This window comes from Amblyraja radiata, chromosome 34 (genome assembly GCF_010909765.2).
Source record: "Amblyraja radiata isolate CabotCenter1 chromosome 34, sAmbRad1.1.pri, whole genome shotgun sequence".
In the NCBI taxonomy this organism is placed as follows: Eukaryota; Metazoa; Chordata; class Chondrichthyes; order Rajiformes; family Rajidae; genus Amblyraja; species Amblyraja radiata.
In genome coordinates, this window is record NC_045989.1 from 20,554,484 (window position 1) to 20,576,115 (window position 21,632).

Here is a 21,632-nt window from a genome sequence, read left to right on the forward strand (position 1 = left end):
AAAAAAAGAAGAAAAAAAAGAGAAAAAAGGAAAAAACAAAACCCCCCTGAACTAGAAAAAAAAAGCAAAACAGAATCTGGGCTGCAAAGAATTTCAACAATTTAAGTCCCTGTTTGTCGTCAAGTCCGTTCCGCCGTATAAAGCTAAAAGAATTATTATAACGGTTGGAGAGGGAACAATTCATGTTGTGAATTTTCATTTGATTTTATACTTTTTAAACTTGTGAGCTTATTAAATTAGAGGTTGATTGGTCACAAATTCAAAAACAGAAGCCGGGGGTATTTTACATAGAACCGATCAGCACCAGAACTGGCCCTTCGGCCCACAATGTCAGTGCTGTACAAGATGCCATGATAAACGAATCTCCTCCGCCTCCATGCGATCCACATCCCTCCATATCTATGTGCTTTTTCAAAGCTTAAATGCTACTATCATATCTGTTTCTACCACGACCCCCTGGCAATATGTTCCAGGCACCCACCACACATATTAATGGAAATAAAATGTTGATGAATGTGTCTTGATTTTTAATTGATACCAGACCAAGGGGGACCTGTTGGGCCCCGTCCCCTCAACCCGCGGTTGCGGGGGGAGGGGCCTGCGTCGTCACACACACACTAACCACCACACAAAGTGGAGGTACACAAAAAAGCTGGAGAAACTCAACGGGTGCAGCAGCATCTATGGAGCGAAGGAAATAGGCAACATTTCGTCCCGAAACATTGCCTATTTCCTTCGCTCCATAGATGCTGCTGCACCCGCTGAGTTTCTCCAGTTTTTTTGTGTACCTTCGATTTTCCAGCATAGAAACATAGAAAATAGGTGCAGGAGTAGGCCATTCGGCCCTTCGAGCCTGCACCGCCATTTAATATGATCATAGCTGATCATCCAACTCAGTATCCTGTACCTGCCTTCTCTCCATACCATCCCTTTAGCCACAAGAGCCACTTCTAACTCCCTCTTAAATATAGCCAATGAACTGGCCTCAACTACCTTCTGTGGCAGAGAATTCCAGAGATTCACCACTCTCTGTGTGAAAAATGTTTTCCTCATCTCGGTCCTAAAAGATTTCCCCCTTATCCTTAAACTGTGACCCCTTGTTCTGGACTTCCCCAACATCGGGAACAATCTTCCTGCATCTAGCCTGTCCAACCCCTTAAGAATTGTGTAAGTTTCTATAAGATCCCCCCTCAATCTTCTAAATTCTAGCGAGTTCCTTGCAGTTCCTTCCTAAACACACACACACACAGCGGGTTCCTTCTCCGGGAACGCAGACAGAGTTTCCAACAATATACACCCCTCGTATAGTTTGTTAAGTGTATCGGCACCTTTTCGTCTTCACTAGGTACATGTGAAGGATAAGACTTGAAGGAGGCAAGTTTGTATTGTTAATTATCCAAAACACACAAGGTTGTTTGAAAGGCAGGTGGGTGGTGTTGTAAAGAAGACCAAAGGGTGTGAGAGAAGGCAGGTGAAGTGTGGAGCAAAGGGATATCACCCATCTGCCATACAAACCCCTTCACCTGTATCCACCTATCACTTGCCAGGCTTTGTCCTGCTCCTACTTCTCTTCCAGCTTTCACCTCCCCACTACAATCAGTCTGAAGAAGGGTCCCGACCTGAAACATCGACAGTCCATGTTCTCCTGACCCGTTGGAGCTACTCCAGCACTTGGTGCCATTTTCATGTTTTATCAGCATCAGCGGTTCCTTGTGCCTTCCAATAGCTTCTGTTGTATGTTCCTTTGGAGACACTTACCCCTGACACAAACGTATGCCCTGTCTCCGAAGGTGCCAGGTCAAGGCAAAGGACATCGGCACCATGCCCGTGGAAGCTCTGAAGCAACTGTCCACTCTCCACGTCCCAGAGGGCACACGTTCCATCACCGCTGGACGTCAGAATCTAAGGGGACGGAAGAAAAGTTTAAAAAAAAGTTATCATGGTGGTAGCAGTGAGACTGCACCGCACTTAAAAAATGGTGCCAAAACCTTGCGACTCTTGCATGCGGTCTCAGGGGACTATTTCTATGCTGTTTGTACTAATCAGGGATTATGGCAATACTTTACTGAACTGTATACAAAAAAAAGAATGTTACTGCACTGTACTTGATAATAAAGAACCATTGAACCATTGGTAAGGCTTTGCATTTTAAGCCACCCAATAAGATTTTCACCCTTGTCATTCCCGCTACTCTCCTCTCCCGCCAGGTAGAAAAAATACAAGAGTTTGAAAGGTGGTAGCACAAGATTCAAGAACAGCTTCTTCCCGGCTGCTTTCAGCATATTGAACGGTTCTCCCATAAGCTAGCATGTACTCCAACCTACTTCATTGCAGGCCTTGGACATTGTCTCTGTATCTGTAACACTATAATGCTGTAACACTTTATTCTGCACTCTGATATTTTTACACTTGTGTGTGGCTTGATTGCACTGTTGTGTAGCATGATTGGACTTGACCTGGTTAGCACAGAAAGGAGAGCTTTTCACTGTTTCTTGGTGCACATAACAATAATAAGCCAACACCAATACCAAAGGGTACCATTAGCCCGAGGTAGAATAGATCATCCACACTTCTTAATAATACAACAAGCAAAGAATTATATCCATTACTAAAATCAGAGAGGGGTGCAGAACAGGAACAGGCCCTTCAGCCCATCGAATCCATGCCAACCATCAAATGGGTGATTGATGGTTGGCATGGACTTAATGGGCCTGTTGCCATGCTGTATCTCCAAACCAAACTAAACTGCATTGGTCCCATCAACTATGAATGAATGATTGCTGCTTGGCATAGACTCGGTGGACCTGGTTCCATGCTGTATCTCCAAACCAAACTCAACTAAACTGAACTAAACTACAACTAAACTGTCTTGGACCTGAATCCAGAACCTGCTGATCAAAAGGAACAGCATTACTGAGCCAATGAGATCTCCGAGGCATGGTTCCGACAACAGACCTAACCAAACAAAACAAGAAATCATTGCCGGACGTCTTTCTGTGTACGACACAGGCTTGATGCACTGTTTATACATAAAAAATGTTTACGGGGATCTAATCTCTGGGGGATCATGTTGCAATTCCAACCTTTATGAAGCCATTTGACTGATTGAATTAATCTAAAGAAACAGTATGGAAACAGGCCCTGCGTCCGACCAAGTCCACACTGACCATCGATCACCCGTTAACACTAGTTCTATGTTATCCCACTTTCCCATCCACTCTCTACACACTAGAGACAATTTACAGAGGCCAATTAACCTACAAACCCGCACGTCTTTGGGATGCGGGAGGAAACCGGAGCTCCCGGAAGAACCCAAGTGGTCACAGGGGAAACGTGCAAACTCCACACAGACAGCATCCAAGGTCTCTAGCGCTGTGAAGCAGCAGCTCTACCCGCTGCGTCACTGCTTTGCCCGAACAGTTCTCAATTCCAGGAGCTCCAATTGTGTTACACATCAGCTACACAGTTTTAGAGTCCAAGGAAGACCCTCTCCTCTGTAGAGAGGGGAGCAGTTAATTACAATTAATTTAGCATATGCGCTTTATAGACAATGACAATGAATGCACCTCAAACAAGAATGATGCACCTGGACTAACCCCAGGGATGCTGCTGGGTTCCATGTGAATGCAAGGCCTCTTCAGCTGCCTCGCGTTGAAGTGAGAGATGCACTGTTAATATTTCCTATACTCAGGTGCCATCTAGTGAAACAAATTCACTCATCCATCATATCGTCTCTAACTCTTGCACCAGAGCATGGTGACTCAGCAGTAGAGTTGCCGCCTTACAGCGCCAGAGACCTGGGTTTGATCCTCATTACAGGTGCTGTCTGTACAGGGTTTGTACATTCTCCCCGTAGGTTCGCCCCATGTGTTTTCTCCGGGAGCTCTGGTTTCCTCCCACACTTCCAAAGATGTACAGGTTTGTCGGTTAATTGGCTTGGTAAAATTGTAAATTGTAAATTGTTCCTATTGTGTTAGAGTGTGGGGATCGCTCGTCAGCACAGACTCGGTGGGCCGAAGGGTCTGTTTCCGCGCTGAATCTCTAAACTAAACTAAACTAAACTAAAGAAGCTGGTTTGCCAATTTCATGCTAAGGTCCACGTACATTTGACATCAAACCTGTGTAGCCAGTCGACAGAGGAAACTCAACTCATCAGGATGAGTCTGGATATAAATCCATGAACCAAGATCATGAACATCCCCTCTGATTCTGAGGAAGGCACACTCCAAAGACGTACAGGTTTGTAGGGTAATTGGCTTCTATCAATTATAAATTGTCCCTAGTGTGTAGGAAAGTGTTAGTGTACAATGTGATCGTTGGTCGGCGCAGACTCGGTATGCTAAAGGGCCAGATTCCACGCTGTATCTCTAAAGTTTAAATGACAACATTTGGAATACGTAAATGTGACCTTCCGAACAGAACGCTTGCTAAAGACCAAGCCACATCGCTCAAGGTGGTGAACTTCCCGGGAATTTCTCCCAGAAACCAACATTTCAGTGCTCTAAAGCTCCCCCCCCCGCATCCAATCTTCCTGCCTTCATATCTCTGCCCTTGAGTTTAAAGTGGTGCCAAGCTATTAGTCACCCTGTTGCAATGTCCATGACAAGTAATCATAATTATATTTTATTAGCCAAGTGGATAAATGTGAGGTTATCCACTTTGGTGGCAAAAACAGGAAAGTAGACTATTATCTGAATGGTGGCCGATTAGGAAAGGGGGAGATGCAACGAGACCTGGGTGTCATGGTAGACCAGTCATTGAAAGTAGGCATGCAGGTGCAGCAGGCAGTGAAGAAAGCGAATGGTATGTTAGCATTCATAGCAAAAGGATTTGAGTATAGGAGCAGGGAGGTTCTACTGCAGTTGTACAGGGTCTTGGTGAGACCACACCTGGAGTATTGCGTACAGTTTTGGTCTCCTAATCTGAGGAAAGACATTCTTGCCATAGAGGGAGTACAGAGAAGGTACACCAGACTGATTCCTGGGATGTCAGGACTTTCATATGAAGAAAGACTCGATAGACTCGGCTTGTACTCGCTAGAATTTAGAAGATTGAGGGGGGATCTTATAGAAACTTACAAAATTCTTAAGGGGTTGGGCAGGCTAGATGCAGGAAGACTGTTCCCGATGTTGGGGAAGTCCAGAACAAGGGGTCACAGTTTAAAGATAAGGGGGAAATCTTTTAGGACCGAGATGAGGAAAACATTTTTCACACAGAGAGTGGTGAATCTGTGGAACTCTCTGCCACAGAAGGTAGTAGAGGCCAGTTCATTGGCTATATTTAAGAGGGAGTTAGATGTGGCCCTTGTTGCTAAAGGGATCAGGGGGTATGGAGAGAAGGCAGGTACAGGATACTGAGTTGGATGATCAGCCATGATCATATTGAATGGCGGTGCAGGCTCAAAGGGCCGAATGGCCTACTCCTGCACCTATTTTCTATATTTCTATGTTTCTAAGTATGTTTTGCAACATACGAGGAATTTAATTTGCCATACAGTCATACCAATAAAAAGCAACAGAACACACAAAATACATTTTAACATAAACATCCACCACAGTGACTCCTCCACATGCCTCACTGCAATGGAAGGCGAAAAAACTGTTCAATCTCTTCCCTCCTTTGTTCTCCCGTGGTCGGGGGCCTCGAGCCTTCCGTTCACGGGGCGATTTGGCTCCCATAGCCGGCGGCGTTTGGGCCCTCGTGTCGGGTCGATCAAGCTCCTGCATCGGCGGGGGGGGGGGGAAATCTCAGCTCCCCCGCGCCGGGCAACCAGCTTCATGACAACAGTGGCTCTCTCATACTAAGGCATGGAAACGCAGCCTGAAGTTTGCATGCCATCTCACAACAGGGGTACAGCTGAGGTGAAGAAACAAAGCACGCATTGTGCAATGTTCCACTCACACTCAGGCGTTGTGTCCCATGATCTACTGGATGTCAGCCATGGTCCCCTGGGTCATGCTCTCATCTCAAGTCAATGGGTCGCAAGTTCACTCTGGATACGTGGGGTCTGCAGAAGGAGCCGTAACTCTGGTGCAAGGGTTAGATGAATGAGTGCTAACTTGCTTGCCACATATAACCGATAAGATGAATGAGTGCTAACTTGCTTGCCACATATAACCATATAACAATTACAGCACGGAAACAGGCCATCTCGACCCTTCTAGTCCGTGCCGTGCCACGTCCAAAAACTTAAACAGTGGCTTTATGTGTTTACCTCCCCTGGGTGTAAAATATCACACACTTATATTTTCCATATACGTAGGGGGTACACGTAACTGCAGATGCTGCTTTGCAAAAACCAAAGACACAAAGTGCTGGAGTAACTCCACGGGTCAGGCAGCATCTCAGAGAACATAGAAAGGTGACGCTTCGGGTCGGGGCCCTTCTTCAGACTGATTATGGTCAGGGAGGTAGGGGACGAAAGCTGTAAGAGTGGAATGGCAAAGCCTGGCGTGTGATAGGTGAATATTGGTGAGGAGGGGCTTTGCCAAGCAGATGGTTGGACCAAGTGAGGGGATGAAAAAGACAAAATGTGTGAGATCTGGATAGAAGAGGTGCGAATTGTGAAGCCAGAGGAAGGCGTGAAGGTGGAAGGGGGAGGTGAGGCGATTAGATGAGGCGCACAGAAGGGGGGGTGGAGGGTTGGTAAAAGTGGTGGGATGTAGGTTTGTTACCTCCTAAACCTCTCCTTGCCATGTATCCAAGTATCTTTTAAATGTTGTTATTCTACCGCCCCCAACCATCTCCTCTGGCACCTCGTTCCATATCCCCCACCACTCTCTGAGTGAAAAAGTTACCCCTCAAGTTCTGATTAAACCTTTCCCCTCTCCCCTTAAAACAATGCCCTCTAGTTCTTGATTCATCTGCCCTGGGAAAAAGTTTGCATTCACCCCATTTATTCCTCTCGTGATTTTGTGCACCTCTCTACGATCACCCCTCAGCCTCATGCACTTCAGGGAACAAAGCCCTAGCCTGTCCACCCTCTCCCTGTAATTCAGGCCCTCGAGTTATGATTAATTTTTGACAGCGTATGAGCACATCATGTTAAAGTGTTTAGCATTTGAACATTTTGCAGCTAATTGTGTGGATAATAGCGTGGCAAGAGTGATTCCTTAAACCCTCAGGAATGATTAAATCAGCCCCTTACTGTGAACGCCATATCGTTCACAGTGGTAGTCTCCAGATACATCATATACTTCCAGCTGCTGCCATGACAACTAGCTGCAGCACCATCAATTTATAACTGTAGGACCGGACAAGATTATGAATATGTCCCAAGGAAGAATGTTATATCAAACGGGTGAGTGAAAGCAAATGGGTATTTCTGAAGAAATATAATAACATCCTGCACTAAGGGTAACTGGGCTCAAGGGCCTGTCCCACTTTCATCACCTAATTCACGGCCTTTTTTACTCGTGGACATTTTTCATCAGGCTAGAAAAAACGCCCCGACCTACTTGATGCCACGAGTACCTACGATTAGCATCACGGCCTGCTACGACCTACCTACGACCTCGTGACGACCATGCTGCGAGTACGAGTCAGGGGCAAACTCGGCAGTGGTCGTGAACTAGGTCGTGAAAGTGGGACAGGCCCTTGAATCTTTTATAACAGACTTCATTCGGGCAAAAGGCTGCTTGGGTGCTCAGTGGGAAACTGCCATTTAAAGGGCACCAGCTTGTTAGTTCGATAGGGACTACGTCATAAGATTTTTATGAAAAGGTCAAAATTTAAAAGTAGAATTCCTCCCTGAACAGTTTTCCAAATGACGAGCCTATTAACTCAAGTCACAGGTCCCTGTGTTTTTTTAAATCATGAACCATTGAGATTTGAGCCTTGGTGGCAACGGTTTTGTGTGATAATTGATGGGGCAAAATTAGGCATCGTAGTTGTGGCTGAACTGACAGATCTATTGAAGTGCAACATGGTGCTGGAGGAACTCAGTGTCAGAGAATCATAGAGTGATACTGTGTGGAAACAGGCCCTTCGACCTACTTGCCCACACTGGCCAACATGTCCCAGCTACACTCATCCCACCTGCCCGCGTTTGGCCCATATCCCTCCAAACTTATCTTATCCATGTACCTGTCTAACTGTTTCTTAAATGTTGGGATAGTCCCTGCCTCAACTATTTCCTCTGGCAGCTCGTTCCATACACCCACCACCCTTTGTGTGAAAATGTTACCCCTCAGATTCCTATTTAATATTTCCCCCTTCACCTTAAACTTATTGGATCGGGCAGCATCTGTGGAGGGACGGGTCGGGACCCTTCTTCAGACTGATGGAGTATTGATGGGGGGGATTGGCAGATGAGTGGAGTAAATTAGGTGAAAAGGAGGGAAGTTAATGTCAGATGAGGAGAGAAGCTGGAGAGGAGATATAGATTTGTAGGTTAATTGGTCTCTGTAAATTGTCCCCAGAATGGAGGGATTGGATGAGAAAGTGGGATGACAGAACTGTGAACGGGTGATCGATGGTGGGCATGGACTCGGTGGGCCGATGGGCCTATTCCCATGCTGTATCTTTCCATCAATTAGTCAATCCTGCCTCTCCAGGAACCACATGCGAATGACACACAAGCATTAAAGAGTAGTGCAGTGCAGTGAGCTGGGCAGAGTTGTTTGAGAAGCTTCCTATGCAATACACCAGGCGTAATCTGCAGGGCACATTGGCCTGACCAGGATGATAAAGACAACATCAGGATTTCCTACTGGTTTCTTTCTCAGTTAGAAAGACTATGTCAGCAAGTGTTAAGCCAGTTGAGTTTAGTTTAGAAATACAGCACGGAAAAAAGGCCCTTCGGCCCACCGAGTCTGTACTCTCCAGCGATCCCCATACACCAACACGATCCTACACATTAGAGACAAGTTATCATTTTAATAAAGCCAAATAGCCTATAAACTTGCACGTCTTTAGAGTGTGGGAAGAAACCGGAGAAAACCCACGCAGGTCACGGGGAGAATGTGCAGCCAGCACCCCTAGTCAGGATCGAACCCGGGTCTCTGGCGCTGTAAGGCAGCAACTCTACCGCTGTGCCACCGTGCCGGCCTGGGCAACAGTTGGTGCACCCCCTGAAGTCAGCTGGCTACAGTCAAGCGGAGAGCGTCGAGCACCTGGGCTTTCGGCGGCACTGTGCCCAACTGACCGTGGTATCCAGAACCACAACGGTGCACGTAGGCCATCAGCCTGAACATACACGACAGGAAGGCAGACTAAACACCCCAGATGCACCCCAGAGGGGGGTTAGTGTATTATGATCACACGATAAGAAAAAGTCCGCAGTTATTTTAAAAGTTTCAAACTACGTCAGATGCTTGCTGAAGATTAGTTGAAGACAAGAATGGTAAATGACAAGGTTGTTCGACTGAATTTTTACATTGGGTTCCAAGAAGAACAATTAAAGGTCACAAGGAACTGCAGTTGTTTGCACTATTATGGTTACATGATATTATAGTTATCGATTTATTATATTATTGATCTTTTAAAGCTGCAGGAAGTAGGAATTTCATTGCTCTGCTGCCAATAAAAATGACAAAGTAAACATTCTTGTTTCGTCAATTCCACAAGTTCTACAATTACTCAGGAATACTCAGCAGGCCGGGCAGCATCTACAGGGAGTTTAGTTTAGTTCAGTTTAGAGACACAGCGTATAAACAGCCCCTTCGGCCCAGTGAGTCTGCACCGACCAGCGATCCCCGCAACATTATCACTATGCTACACACACTAGCAACAATTTACACTTACCATTTTAACTTACACCAAGCCAATTAACCTACAAACAAACGTGTACGACTTTGGAGTGTGGAAGGAAACCGAAGATCTCGGAGAAAACCCACGTGGTAGCGGGGAGAACGTACAAAGTCCGTACAGACAAGCAGACAGGTACAGAGCCAGATAGGGCTCTTAAAGATAGCGGAGTCAGGGGATATGGGGAGAAGGCAGGAACGGGGTACTGATTGGGGGATGATCAGCCATGATCACATTGAATGGCGGTGCTGGCTCGAAGGGCCGAATGGCCTGCTCCTGCACCTATTGTCTATTGACAGCACCCGTAGTCAGTTATAAACTTAACTCTGCGGCAGGTCTACCACTGCGCCACCGTGCCGCCCTGTTTCCGATCATCACAATCAAACTGTTCCTCAATCTGCTGGGTATTCCCAGAGTTTTTGTCCCTATTTTTGCAGAATTTTGCTTTTGGGAATTTCCATTGCAAGCCAAGCCTTACCTGCATGTCCGAATTAGTGAAGCTGCAGGCAGACAGGTAGTTTGTGTGCATCGCCACAGATTTCTTCTTTGACGCCATGGTCTCATTTTTATCAAAGGTCAGTGGGTACACAGAGCACTTGTTGTCCAAACCTCTGGAAAAGTCAAAGAGAATTACAGGATGTAACTTGGGATTGTTTTCTCTGGAACGCCGGAGGTGGAGGGGAGACCTGACAGAAGCGCATAGAGAGGCATAGACAGAGTAGACATTCAGAACCTTTCTCCCATGGGGGGAAGATGTTGGAATCTTCAGCAAAATACAAAGTGCCGGAGGAACTTGTGGGGGATCTTATAGAAACATATAAAATTATAAAAGGACTGGACAAGCTAGATGCAGGAAAAATGTTCCCAATGTTGTGCGAGTGCAGAACCAGGGGCCACTGTCTTAGAATAAAGGGGAGGTCATTTAAGACTGAGGTGAGAAAACACTTTTTCACCCAGAGAGTTGTGAATTTGTGGAATTCCCTGCCACAGAGGGCAGTGGAGGCCAAGTCACTGGATGGATTTAAGAGAGCGTTAGATAGAGCTCTAGGGGCAAGTGGAGTCAATGGATATGGGGAGAAGGCAGGCACGGGTTATTGATAGGGGAAGATCAGCCATGATCACAATGATTGGCGGTGCTGGCTCGAAGGGCCAAATGGCCTCCTCCTGCACCTATTTTCTATGTTTCTATGTTTCTATGAACACAGTGGGCCAGGCAGCTTCTGTGGAGGGAATGGACAGGTGGACAAGAGATGTAGGTAGGGCCAACACTTTAAAAGTGATAGGTGGATGCAGGAAAGGGTGGAGGAAGTGGCAAAGGTTAGAGGTGAAAAGAAGACAAAAAGGGTGTCAGATAAGGAGAGTAGGAGTGAAGTGTAAAACTGGGTGGAGGGATATGGGTGGAAGGGGACAGAATGGAGTGGAAAGAGGGGAGGTAAAATGGAAATGGGGACTCGGGGGTTGGCAATGGGTGTAGAGAGGAAGGGAAAGGGCGGTGTGTCTGGGGTGACGGAAGTAATAGGTGCACACTGGGGTGGGGAGGGGCATTCTTCAAGGGAGAACTCAAAGTTCATACTGTTGGGGTATAAGCTACCCAAGCGGAATATGAGGTGTAGTTCCTCCGGTTTGCGTGTGGCCTCACTCTGGCAGTGGAGGAGGCCAAGGGCAGGTAGGTCAGTGTGGGATAGACTCAAAATGCTGGAGTAACAGCGGGTCTGGAGAGAAGGAACGGGTGACGTCTCGGGTCGAGACCCTTCTTCAGACTGAGAGTCAGGGAGGAGGAAGTCGAGAATTATAGAAGGGTAAGGTGTGAAAACGCCAGATCAAGGCATATAGTGATAAGGAAATGTAGAATGGTTCATTGTTAGCCGAGGGGAAGGTGACAACGGAATGGGAAGAGGAGTTAACATGGTTACCAACTGAGAATTCCACTGATTCACAACCCTCTGTGTGAAAAAGTTGTTCCTCACCTCCGTTCAAAATAGCTTACCCCTTATTCTTAAACTGTGGCCCCTGGTTCTGGACTCCCCCAACATCGGGAACATGTTTCCTGCCTCTTGTTCCCTCTTATTTGTTTCAATAAGATATCCTCTCATCCTTCTAAAATACAGAGTGTATAAGCCCAGTCGCTCCATTCTATCAACATATGACAGTCCCGCCATCCCGGGAATGAACCTGGGGAACCTACACTGCACTCCCTCAATAGCAGACCCCACCCTAGCTTATGGAAGGACCGTTCAGTAGTCTGTTTAAAGAAAAAAAGAGAAAGGGGAAGTTGGACATGGCGGAAAATACTGAGCAGGATCGGGCAAGGATGCAGGAAGGAAGGAAATCCTGTCAGTTCTTGTTTTTTAAATCCCGGGGGATTTTTACCGGACAGTTTGCAGCTTCTGATAAAAAATGCAGTTACTAAAGTGGCGTTTAAGAGGCTTTTAGACAGGCACATGGATATGCAGGGAATGGAGAGATATGGACCATGTGGGGGCAGAGGAGATTAGGTTGGCATCATGGGCCATCAAGCATTGTGGGCCGAAGGGCCTGTTCATGTGCTGTACTGTTCTGCAGATGCTGGTTTATATTAAGAATGGATACAATGTACCAGAGTAACTCAGCGGGTCAGGCAGCATCTCTGGAAGAAAAGTAATAGGTGACATTCTGGGTATGGAGCAGAAGAGGGGTCCCGATCCATCATTTTCCTCCAGAGATGTTGCCTGAGCCGCTGAGTTACTCCGACACTTTGTGTCTATCTTCTGTTCTGTGTTCGATGTTCTAAAATGGAAATGAAGTGTGACAGGTAGCGAGGAATCGCCCAATGCAACTGTACTCACCCGCATGCAATGGCGCAGCCCGATGGCGCATAGGCGCATGCCATCACCCAGGTGCAGGGCATGGTCACTGCGTGTTCCTGCAAAAATATACAACCTGGTCAACCCAGCGCCACCTGGCAATGGTGGCAATCCAACCCCACAGTCCCCACCCAATCGCAGTGTGTGTGTTAAACTTAGCGAGTCTCCACAATACGGCCGGGACCTCCAATTAACGGTAAACATGTACCGAGACAGCCCTGGGCAGTATCTGTGGGCTCGGTGGGTTCAGTGTCGCAGCAGAGGGCATGTGTCTGCAGTGTGGGTTTGCCGTCCACCATGAACAGGAGGCTGTGAACCAACGTGGCTGTGTCTGTGGGTGCTGAGGCCACTCACACATCACATCTCAGCCCTCGCATGTGGGGCCGACCCTGCTGGTCACATCCACCTCCTGATACTATTCAACATGGGACCACTGCAAGCTTAGCTCAGCACTTGCTCAAAGTCCAGTTGTGATTCTTTTAAAGAGGGGGGGGGGAGAGGGGGGGGGAAGAGAGGGGGGGGAAGAGAGGGGGGGGAAGAGAGGGGGGGGAAGAGAGGGGGGGGGAAGAGAGGGGGGGAAGAGAGGGGGGGGAAGAGAGGGGGGGAAGAGAGGGGGGGAAGAGAGGGGGGGGAGAGAGGGGGGGGGAAGAGAGGGGGGGGAAGAGAGGGGGGAAAGAGAGGGGGGAAAGAGAGGGGGGGAAGAGAGGGGGGGGAGAGAGGGGGGGAAGGGAGGGGGGGAAGGGGGGGGGGGAAGAGAGGGGGGGAAGAGAGGGGGGGGGAAGAGAGGGGGGGAAGAGAGCGGGGGAAGAGAGGGGGTGAGAGCGGGGGAAGAGAGGGGGGAAGAGGGGGGGGGAGAGAGCGGGGAAGAGAGGGGGGAAGAGAGGGGGGAAGAGAGGGGGGGAAGAGAGGGGGGGAAGAGAGGGGGGGAAGAGAGGGGAAGAGGGTGGTACTTGCCTGGCATGTTTGTGTGGGCATGTGTACCCCCCACCCCCACCCTGTTGGCCCATGTGTCCCGGCTGCCAATCGAATGGCAATTAGCCGTGGGTATCCGCCCTGCCCGGCCCCGGCAGAACTGAACGACTTTCAGAAGCCGTTTCATTCTCAGATACACCACCAGGACAAGGATGATGTGTTGGTGCTCCATGCTACTCACCTTGTTGGTGGTGAAAGCATCCCACACGATAACCTTTCCATCCTGGAAGCGGAAGAAAGATCAGTCAGCACATATTCTCATGCCAGCTGTTTACAGGGAGCACAGGATTACACAACACACACACAAATCCTTCCGGTTTCCAAAGCTGGCAGCTGGTGCTCAGACAAAATGCGTAGGAAGGAACTGCAGATGCTGGTTTAAATCGAGGGCAGACACAAAAGGCTGGAGTAACCTAGCGGGACTGGCAGCATCTCTGGAGAGAAGGGATGGGTGACACTGCGGGTCGAGGCCCTTCGTCAGACTCTTCTTCTGACAAGGTCTCGACCCGAAACATCACCCATTCCTTCTCTCCAGAGATACTGCCTGTCCCGCTGGGTTACTCCAGCCTTTTGTACTTGGTGTTCAGATCATCTTTCTCCTGAACAATGGGGACAGATGTGTCCACAATACCCTTGCCCCAAACACAGAGAGAGATTCATTCCATTTAGAACGGAGACGAGGAAACACATTTTCTCACAGAGGGTGGTGAGTCTGTGGAATTCTCTGCCTCAGAGGGCGGTGGAGGCAGGTTCTCTGGATGCTTTCAAGAGAGAGCTAGATAGGGCTCTTAAAAATAGCGGAGTCAGGGGATATGGGGAGAAGGCAGGAACGGGGTACTGATTGGGGATGATCAGCCATGATCACATTGAATGGCGGTGCTGGCTCGAAGGGCCGAATGGCCTCCTCCTGCACCTATTGTCTATTGTCTATCTATTATTCCACTCGCTGATACTGATTTGACAGAAAATGGCAACTTTGATCAAAATGTTCACAGAGTCACACAGCAGGGAAATAGGCCCCTTGGCCCAACGTGTCCATGCAGCCCATATATATATGCCCCATCTGCACTGGTCCCATTTACCCACATTTGGCCCACAAGGGAGCAACTGTACCGCTGCGCTACTGTGATGCCTGAGGGGTGCTCTCCTCACTGTTCACCGCTGGCGCTGCAGAAATGCAGCCCACACTCAAACTGTCTCCACAGTGACCTAGTCTCACTGTAGCACGTCATCCCACACAGGATTTGAACCAGAATGCAGGAGGGAGGAATCGGGGGAAACATTGCTGCCACCACACACACAAATAGGTTTTGGGAAAGACACGGAAGGATAATGGCAGCAGTTTGCTGTGGGGTCGAGGAACGTTCGTTCACGTCGCGGCCCTGTTTCCACCAATCTTTCCACCACCACGCACAAGAAGCACAAGAAGCGACAAGACAGACACCATGGTATGCAGATGCCGAGTAGTGCGTTCAGCTCTGGCTGAACAACTAATCTTGTGTGTGGACTCGATAAGTAGAAGCAGTTTGCTGCTACCGAAAAGTCATTGACAACGTCTCATTGAACTACACTTTGTTTCGAAGAATATATTTGCACACTATCGCACACACATCAAAAGCATGCACCACACATCCACACACTCTCTCTCCCTCTCTTTCTTTTCCTCGTTCCCTCTTTCTCTCTCTCTCACTAACCATTTGACTATCGACTTGAACTTACATAATGTGTCTGTGCCTGTGTACTGAGTGCAGGGAATGGATGCAAGAGTGACCAGCTGATCCTGTACCTGTATCTATGTTGTATCTCTAAACTAAACTAATCCTTTCCAGTCTACACTCAATCGACAGAAGGTTCTATTCTCAAGACGGGCAGCGATTGCCAATAATTGCCAATAATAACAATGTCCACATTCTGTGAATGGAAACAAAATGTTCCAGTGTAACTCTGTGGTAGAAGAAGCTTGATCATTAGTGGAGAGAGTGAAGCACCCTGGAGATTAACCTCGTTACATTTAATTAACAGACCAGGTTGAGTCTGCAGCATGACATGCTAGCACTACCACTGGGACGTGCCCATGGTCCACACACAAAGATCCAGGCTGCCTCTCCACTCCCTTCCCAGATCTGCAGTCAAAGACGGAAGGGTGCACTTCTACATCACTGTTCGGCAACTTACAGCGCCAGAGACCCGGGTTCGACCCCGACCATGGGTGCTGTCTGTATGAAGTTTGTACATTCTTACTGTGACCGTGTGGGTTTTCTCCAGGTGCTCTGGTTCTCCCCCCCACATTCCAGGTTTGTAGGTTAATTGGCTTCTGTGAATTGTCCCTAGTGTGTGGGATAGTTTTGGTGTACGGATTATCATTGGTCGGTGGGCTGAGGGACTGAAGAATGGCCTCTACCCCAAAACATCAGTCTATCCATGTTCTCCAGCGGTGCTGCCTGACCCACTGTGTTACTCCAGCACTTTGTGTCCCTTTGTGTGTCAACCGGCATCTACAGTTCTTCGTTTCCATAGTAAAAAAATGTATGTGTGCGTAAATAGGAATGGAAATGAGAGTCCGTTTAATTCTCAGCCTGAGCGAGCCACTTCAGACACGTGATGTTAATAAAACAAATGAGCTTCCGTCTACACTACAGGGAGACATTATGTTGGGTTCTCTTGACAGACGTCACTCCTCTCCGGGGATTGAGGGGAACAGGTGCTGAGTCTGTGCCTGGAGTCTATTGATTGCCTGCACCCTGATAGTGAACCCTGTGGCAACTCTTCACATTAACCTCAATGATCAGTCAACACTTGAAGCATTATTCCTTTCCTATTCAAAGTGAACAAAATGCTCTGGCTTGTGTAGGAAGGAACTGCAGATGCTGGTTTACACCGAAGATAGACACCGAACAAAATGCTGGAGCAACTCAGCGGGTCAGGCTGTATTTCCGAAGAGAAGGTATAGGTGGTGTTTCGGGTCAAAACGTCACCTATTCCTTCTCTCCAGAGATGCTGCCTGATCCACTGAGTTACTCCAGCATTTTGTGTCTAAAATACTCTGGCTTTCCACTCATTTTAATCTTCCTTGCTTAGACAAGCTGCATTATTTTTTCATCCAGATCTTGGAAGAATAAGGAGGAAGAAGATTGTACTTTGTTGCCTTCCATCACAGTGAGGAACGTGGGGAATCAGCTGTGGTGGATGTTTATGTTAACTTTTATGTAGTTGTGTGTCTTGTTGTTTTTTTTTCCGTACGGCTGTAGGGTGATTCGCATATCACTTCAACTCCCCCTCCCATTCCCAATCCGACCTTTCTGTCCTGGGCCTCCTCCATGGCCAGAGTGAGTCCCACCGCAAATTGGAGGAGCAGCACCTCATATTTCGCTTGGGTAGTTTACACCCCAGCGGTATGAACGTTGACTTCTCCAATGTCAGGTAGTCCTTGCTTTCTCCCTCTTTCCCCTCCCCTTCCCAGATCTCCCACAGCCCACTGTCTCCGCATCTTCCTTTCTTTCCCTTCCCCCCCCCCCCGACATCAGTCTGAAGAAGGGTCTCGACCCGAAACGTCACCTATTCCTTTGCTCCATAGATGCTGCCTCACCCGCTGAGTTTCTCCAGCTTTTTTGTCTACCTTCGATTTTTCCAGCATCTGCAGTTCTTTCTTAACCTGTACCTTAATTGGTACACATGACAATAAAACACCTCTGAAAGCTTTGAAGTTGGTCGTTCTCTCTGGGTGTGTGGACGTGGGGAGAGATAACAGATTGCCTCAGGAATGTTGCTGCAATCGGGAGCATATCAGAGCACCACATGGGCTTTGATCAGACGAGGTGGGACTCCGAGATACAACAGACAGGCAGATGGACAACTGTGACACAGGCAGCTTGTGCAACGGATCAGGGCATAAATCCTCAGCTGCGATTATATCCAGCCCTTCAGCCATACACTCACTGAGATACACAGCACGTAAACCGCTCCTCGGCCTTCTGAGTCCACGCCGATCACCAGCCACCCGTTTACACTAATCCCACATTAACCCCACTCTCATATTCTCCCTACATATTCATCAGCTCCTCGCCTCCCCCTCCATTCTACCACTCACCCACACACCAAGGGCGATTTACAGCGGTCAGTTAATTCCTACAAACCCACACGTCTGTGGGGGAAACCGGAGACCTACAGCCACAGGGAGGACGTGCCAACACCACATGGACAGGACTGGAGTGGACCCAGATCTTGGGCGCTGTGAGGCAGTGGCTCTACCACAGTGCCACAAAGGTTTGGAAGCAACTGCAGACAACGTACGAACTCGTCTGACGTAGCACGGTATTTAAGTGAAATGCCAACAGCCTTTCTCTCAGTCCCATGTGTCACTTACTCCTGTCCTACATTTTTCAGTGAAGGTTCTTCTAATTAGAGAAAAGAAATGCCCCAAAATTATATTCTCCGTTAAGGCCCAATACCTGTACCAGGTAGAAGCATGTTATATATCCGCCTCATGACTGCTGTCTAATACTGACATTTAATCTACCAATTGTGTTACCATTTGGTGGTACAGGAACTTGAAAACCATGACCGGCAAATTCGAGCACGGCTTCTTCTCAGTAACTATCAGGTTGCTGAACACTACACAACACTAAATTCAGCACCATTGATCTTCTATGGACTGTGTCTTTGGTTGCACTTTGGTTTTGCACAATTATGATGACCTGGTGTTAGTTATTAATTTATTGTAATTTTATGTTTAGAAATGGATTTGTCTGTTAGGCCTGTAAGATGAAGCTCGGTTATATTGGGCACAGAGTTTTTTGTAGTAACTCAGTGGGTCAGGTAGCATCTCTGGAGAACATAGATTGGTGACATTTTGGTTCCAATAACATGATTCATGTTCTCCGGAAATGCTGCCTGATCTGCTGAGTTAATCCAGTACTTTGTGCCTTTTTTTGTAAACCAGCACCTGCAGCTCCTTGTGTTTACATCGATTCCAATGGCTTTTACACTCCTTAGTTCCAAACAAGGATTTTACACTTGGCATGGCCACAGCTTTTTCCACGGATTGAGAAGGTTATCCATGTTTTCAACACAAGAAACACAGCACTCATCCCACAAAGTATTTGAGATTAAACATTCCTGTCCCAACTCTAAACTTGAGTTACAACGATCAGAACTTTTGATTCACAAATTTAAGGTGAGATCATTTTTTTTTAAATAGCAAAATCATAAATAGACATTTATCAAATAGGAAGTAGCTTAGCTACAAAAACCAGCGCGTTGTCTGTAACATAGGTGTCTGGGGTAATGGGGAGAAGGCAGGAGAATGGGGACAGGAGGGAGAGATAAATCAGCCATGATTGAATGTGAACATGATGGGCCGAATGACCTAATTCTGCTCCTATCCCGTATGACCTCATGATTGCTGCTACCCTGACTCTCTCTCACACTTGCTACTAGTGTTCCTGACGCCAGCCCTCGTGATAAATGAATGAATGAATCATACTTTATTATCACATGTGACAGGCCACAGTGAGGTTCTTTCCGGACTGTCAAAGCTGCCACAGCCAGACATAAAAACAGTTTTTATCCACGAGTAGTTGCTCTACTCAACAGCCAAAAATCTGTAGCCTCCCTTTGATCTGGTATTTTGTTGGTTCACATGCTTGATCAATGGTGTTTTATCATTAATATATTATTATTATTATTATTATTATTATTAATGTCTAGTGTTTTCTGAGTCATTCGTAACTGTCACTGTATGTCATGTTGTTACTTGTGGGCGGAGCACCAAGGCAAATTCCTTGTATGTGAATACTTGGCCAATAAACTTACTTACTTTCTTTTGCATGCACAAGTGTGCAAAGAGTGGCCGCATGTAGGGTGCCGAGAAAGTTGCAAAGTATTCCACTTAGACCCCAATGGCCCGTCTAAGAATCAATAAAGTCCTTAAAAAACGAAAAGTCGGCAGGACCCGATGGTCTAAATTCGGAATTTTATTAAAAAAATTATGATTTGCTTTCCCCACGCCTACAGACAATGTACAAATACGCTTATACTCAACAGAAACTCCCAGAAACTCTAAATGAATCTACAATCATACTTATACCAAAAACGGACAAGGATCTTGAAGACCCAGGTTCATATAGAGCTATAGCCCTCTTAAATACTGATCAGAAAATATTAACTAAGATTCTATCTAATAGATTGAGCTTAGTGATCAGCAAATTAATACATCCCGACCAAACAGGGTTTATCCCCAAACGGTATTCATTTTATAATCTGAGAAGATTATTTAATATTATATACTTCAATAGAATCCCTAACGCAGAGCTAGCAATTATCTCGTTAGATGCTGAAAAAGCATTTGACCAGGTAGAATGGCCATATTTATTTTCGGTGATGGAAAAATTTCAACTAGGAGAGAAGTACTGTACATGGGTTAAATTGTTATATTCTAATCCAACAGCTAGAATATTAACAAACAAAATGTTATCAACTAAATTTAATCTCTCTAGAGGCTGTAGACAAGGATGCTCACTATCCCCACTATTATTTGCTCTTGCAATCGAACCCCTAGCAGAAAGCGTTAGAAACCATCCAGGAATATTTGGATACAATACTAGAGACACAAGGAATAAAATCTCCTTATATGCAGATGATATACTAATATATATTACAAAATTAGAAACTAGTATTCCAAACCTATTAAATCTAATAACTCAATTTGGTCAGTTTTCGGGATATAGAATTAATTGGAATAAAAGTGAAATCATGCCAATAACAAAATTCAATTTACATACAATACAACAATCCCCTTTTAAAATAGTTAAAGATAAATTTAAATACTTAGGAATTTATGTAACTAAGACATATACCTCTTTATTTAAACTAAATTTCCCACCCTTACTGAATAAACTACATAAGAATATTCAATACTGGAAAACACTCCCCATTTCTATGCTTGGGAGAATTAATGCTATAAAATGATTTTTTTACCGCAACTGCTGTACCTACTTCAATTAATTCCGATATATATCCCAAAAACTTTTTTCAAAAAAGTCGATTCCATTGTTACAAGTTTTGTCTGGGATTATAAGAATCATAGAATAAGTAAAAAACATTTATGTAAATCAAAGATAAATGGAGGTCTGGCTTTGCCAAATTTCTTATTTTATTTTTGGGCAGTCCATATTAAAAACATGAATTTCTGGCTGGAAGAAATGGATCAACAACCAGATTGGCTAATGATGGAAAAGGAAGACTGTCTACCTTTTGAAATTGGACCGATCATATTTTCCCCCACAAAACTGCACAAAAAAACCTATAAAGAAAACCCCATAATACATAGTGGAATACGAATTTGGAAACAAATAAAAAAAGATTTAAAATTGAATAATATACCACTCTGCCTTCCCATTGTAAATAATCCTTTATTCAAATCATCCTTTATGGACAAAGGTTTCACACAATGGAAAAATTATGGAATCAAAAATATAGGACATCTTTATGGGAAAGGTACTTTTCTTTCATTTCAAGAGTTACAACAGAATTATGGACTGCACTCAAATAATTTCTTCAGATATCTACAAATTAGAGATTATGTTAAATCTAATACACAAGTCTACAGGAATAGGGAATCAGAAATTCTTGATGAATGTCTGAACAAGCATCCTAATACTGAAAAACTAATAGCTTATATTTATAACACCCTACTAAACAACGAGGTACCACCGACCGAACCATATAGATACAAATGGGAAAATGAAATAGGTCATCCTATCACGAAAGATATGTGGGACGAAAGTTTACAACAAATACATCAATGTTCATTAAATGCCAGACATACTTTAATACAATTCAAGGTCTTACATAGACTACACTTCTCTAAAATAAAACTAAATAGAATCTTCCCACAAATCTCTCCTATTTGTGATAAATGTCTACATTTAGAGGCTAATTTAACACATACGTTTGCAAACTGTATAAAACTTAAACATTTCTGGACTGATATTTTTGAAATAACTTCAGAAGTTATTAATACAAAACTGGACCCAGACACAAAATTAATAATACTTGGAATATCAGAACAAA

At 45.8% G+C, this 21,632-nt stretch overlaps 1 protein-coding gene across 2 annotated transcripts in view; it reads right to left on the reverse strand.

Annotated features, from left to right (window-relative positions):
* gnb5 (G protein subunit beta 5) overlaps positions 1-21,632 on the reverse strand; it is a 47,229-nt gene that overhangs the window by 10,661 nt on the left and 14,936 nt on the right. For both annotated transcript variants that reach the window (XM_033050547.1, XM_033050546.1), the window contains 4 exons: positions 13,744-13,785; positions 12,573-12,649; positions 10,226-10,358; positions 1,759-1,902 (listed from right to left, as the gene is read on the reverse strand). In XM_033050547.1, the coding sequence (XP_032906438.1) occupies positions 1,759-1,902; positions 10,226-10,358; positions 12,573-12,649; positions 13,744-13,785 (396 nt within the window). The remainder of the gene's footprint in view (positions 1-1,758; positions 1,903-10,225; positions 10,359-12,572; positions 12,650-13,743; positions 13,786-21,632) is intronic.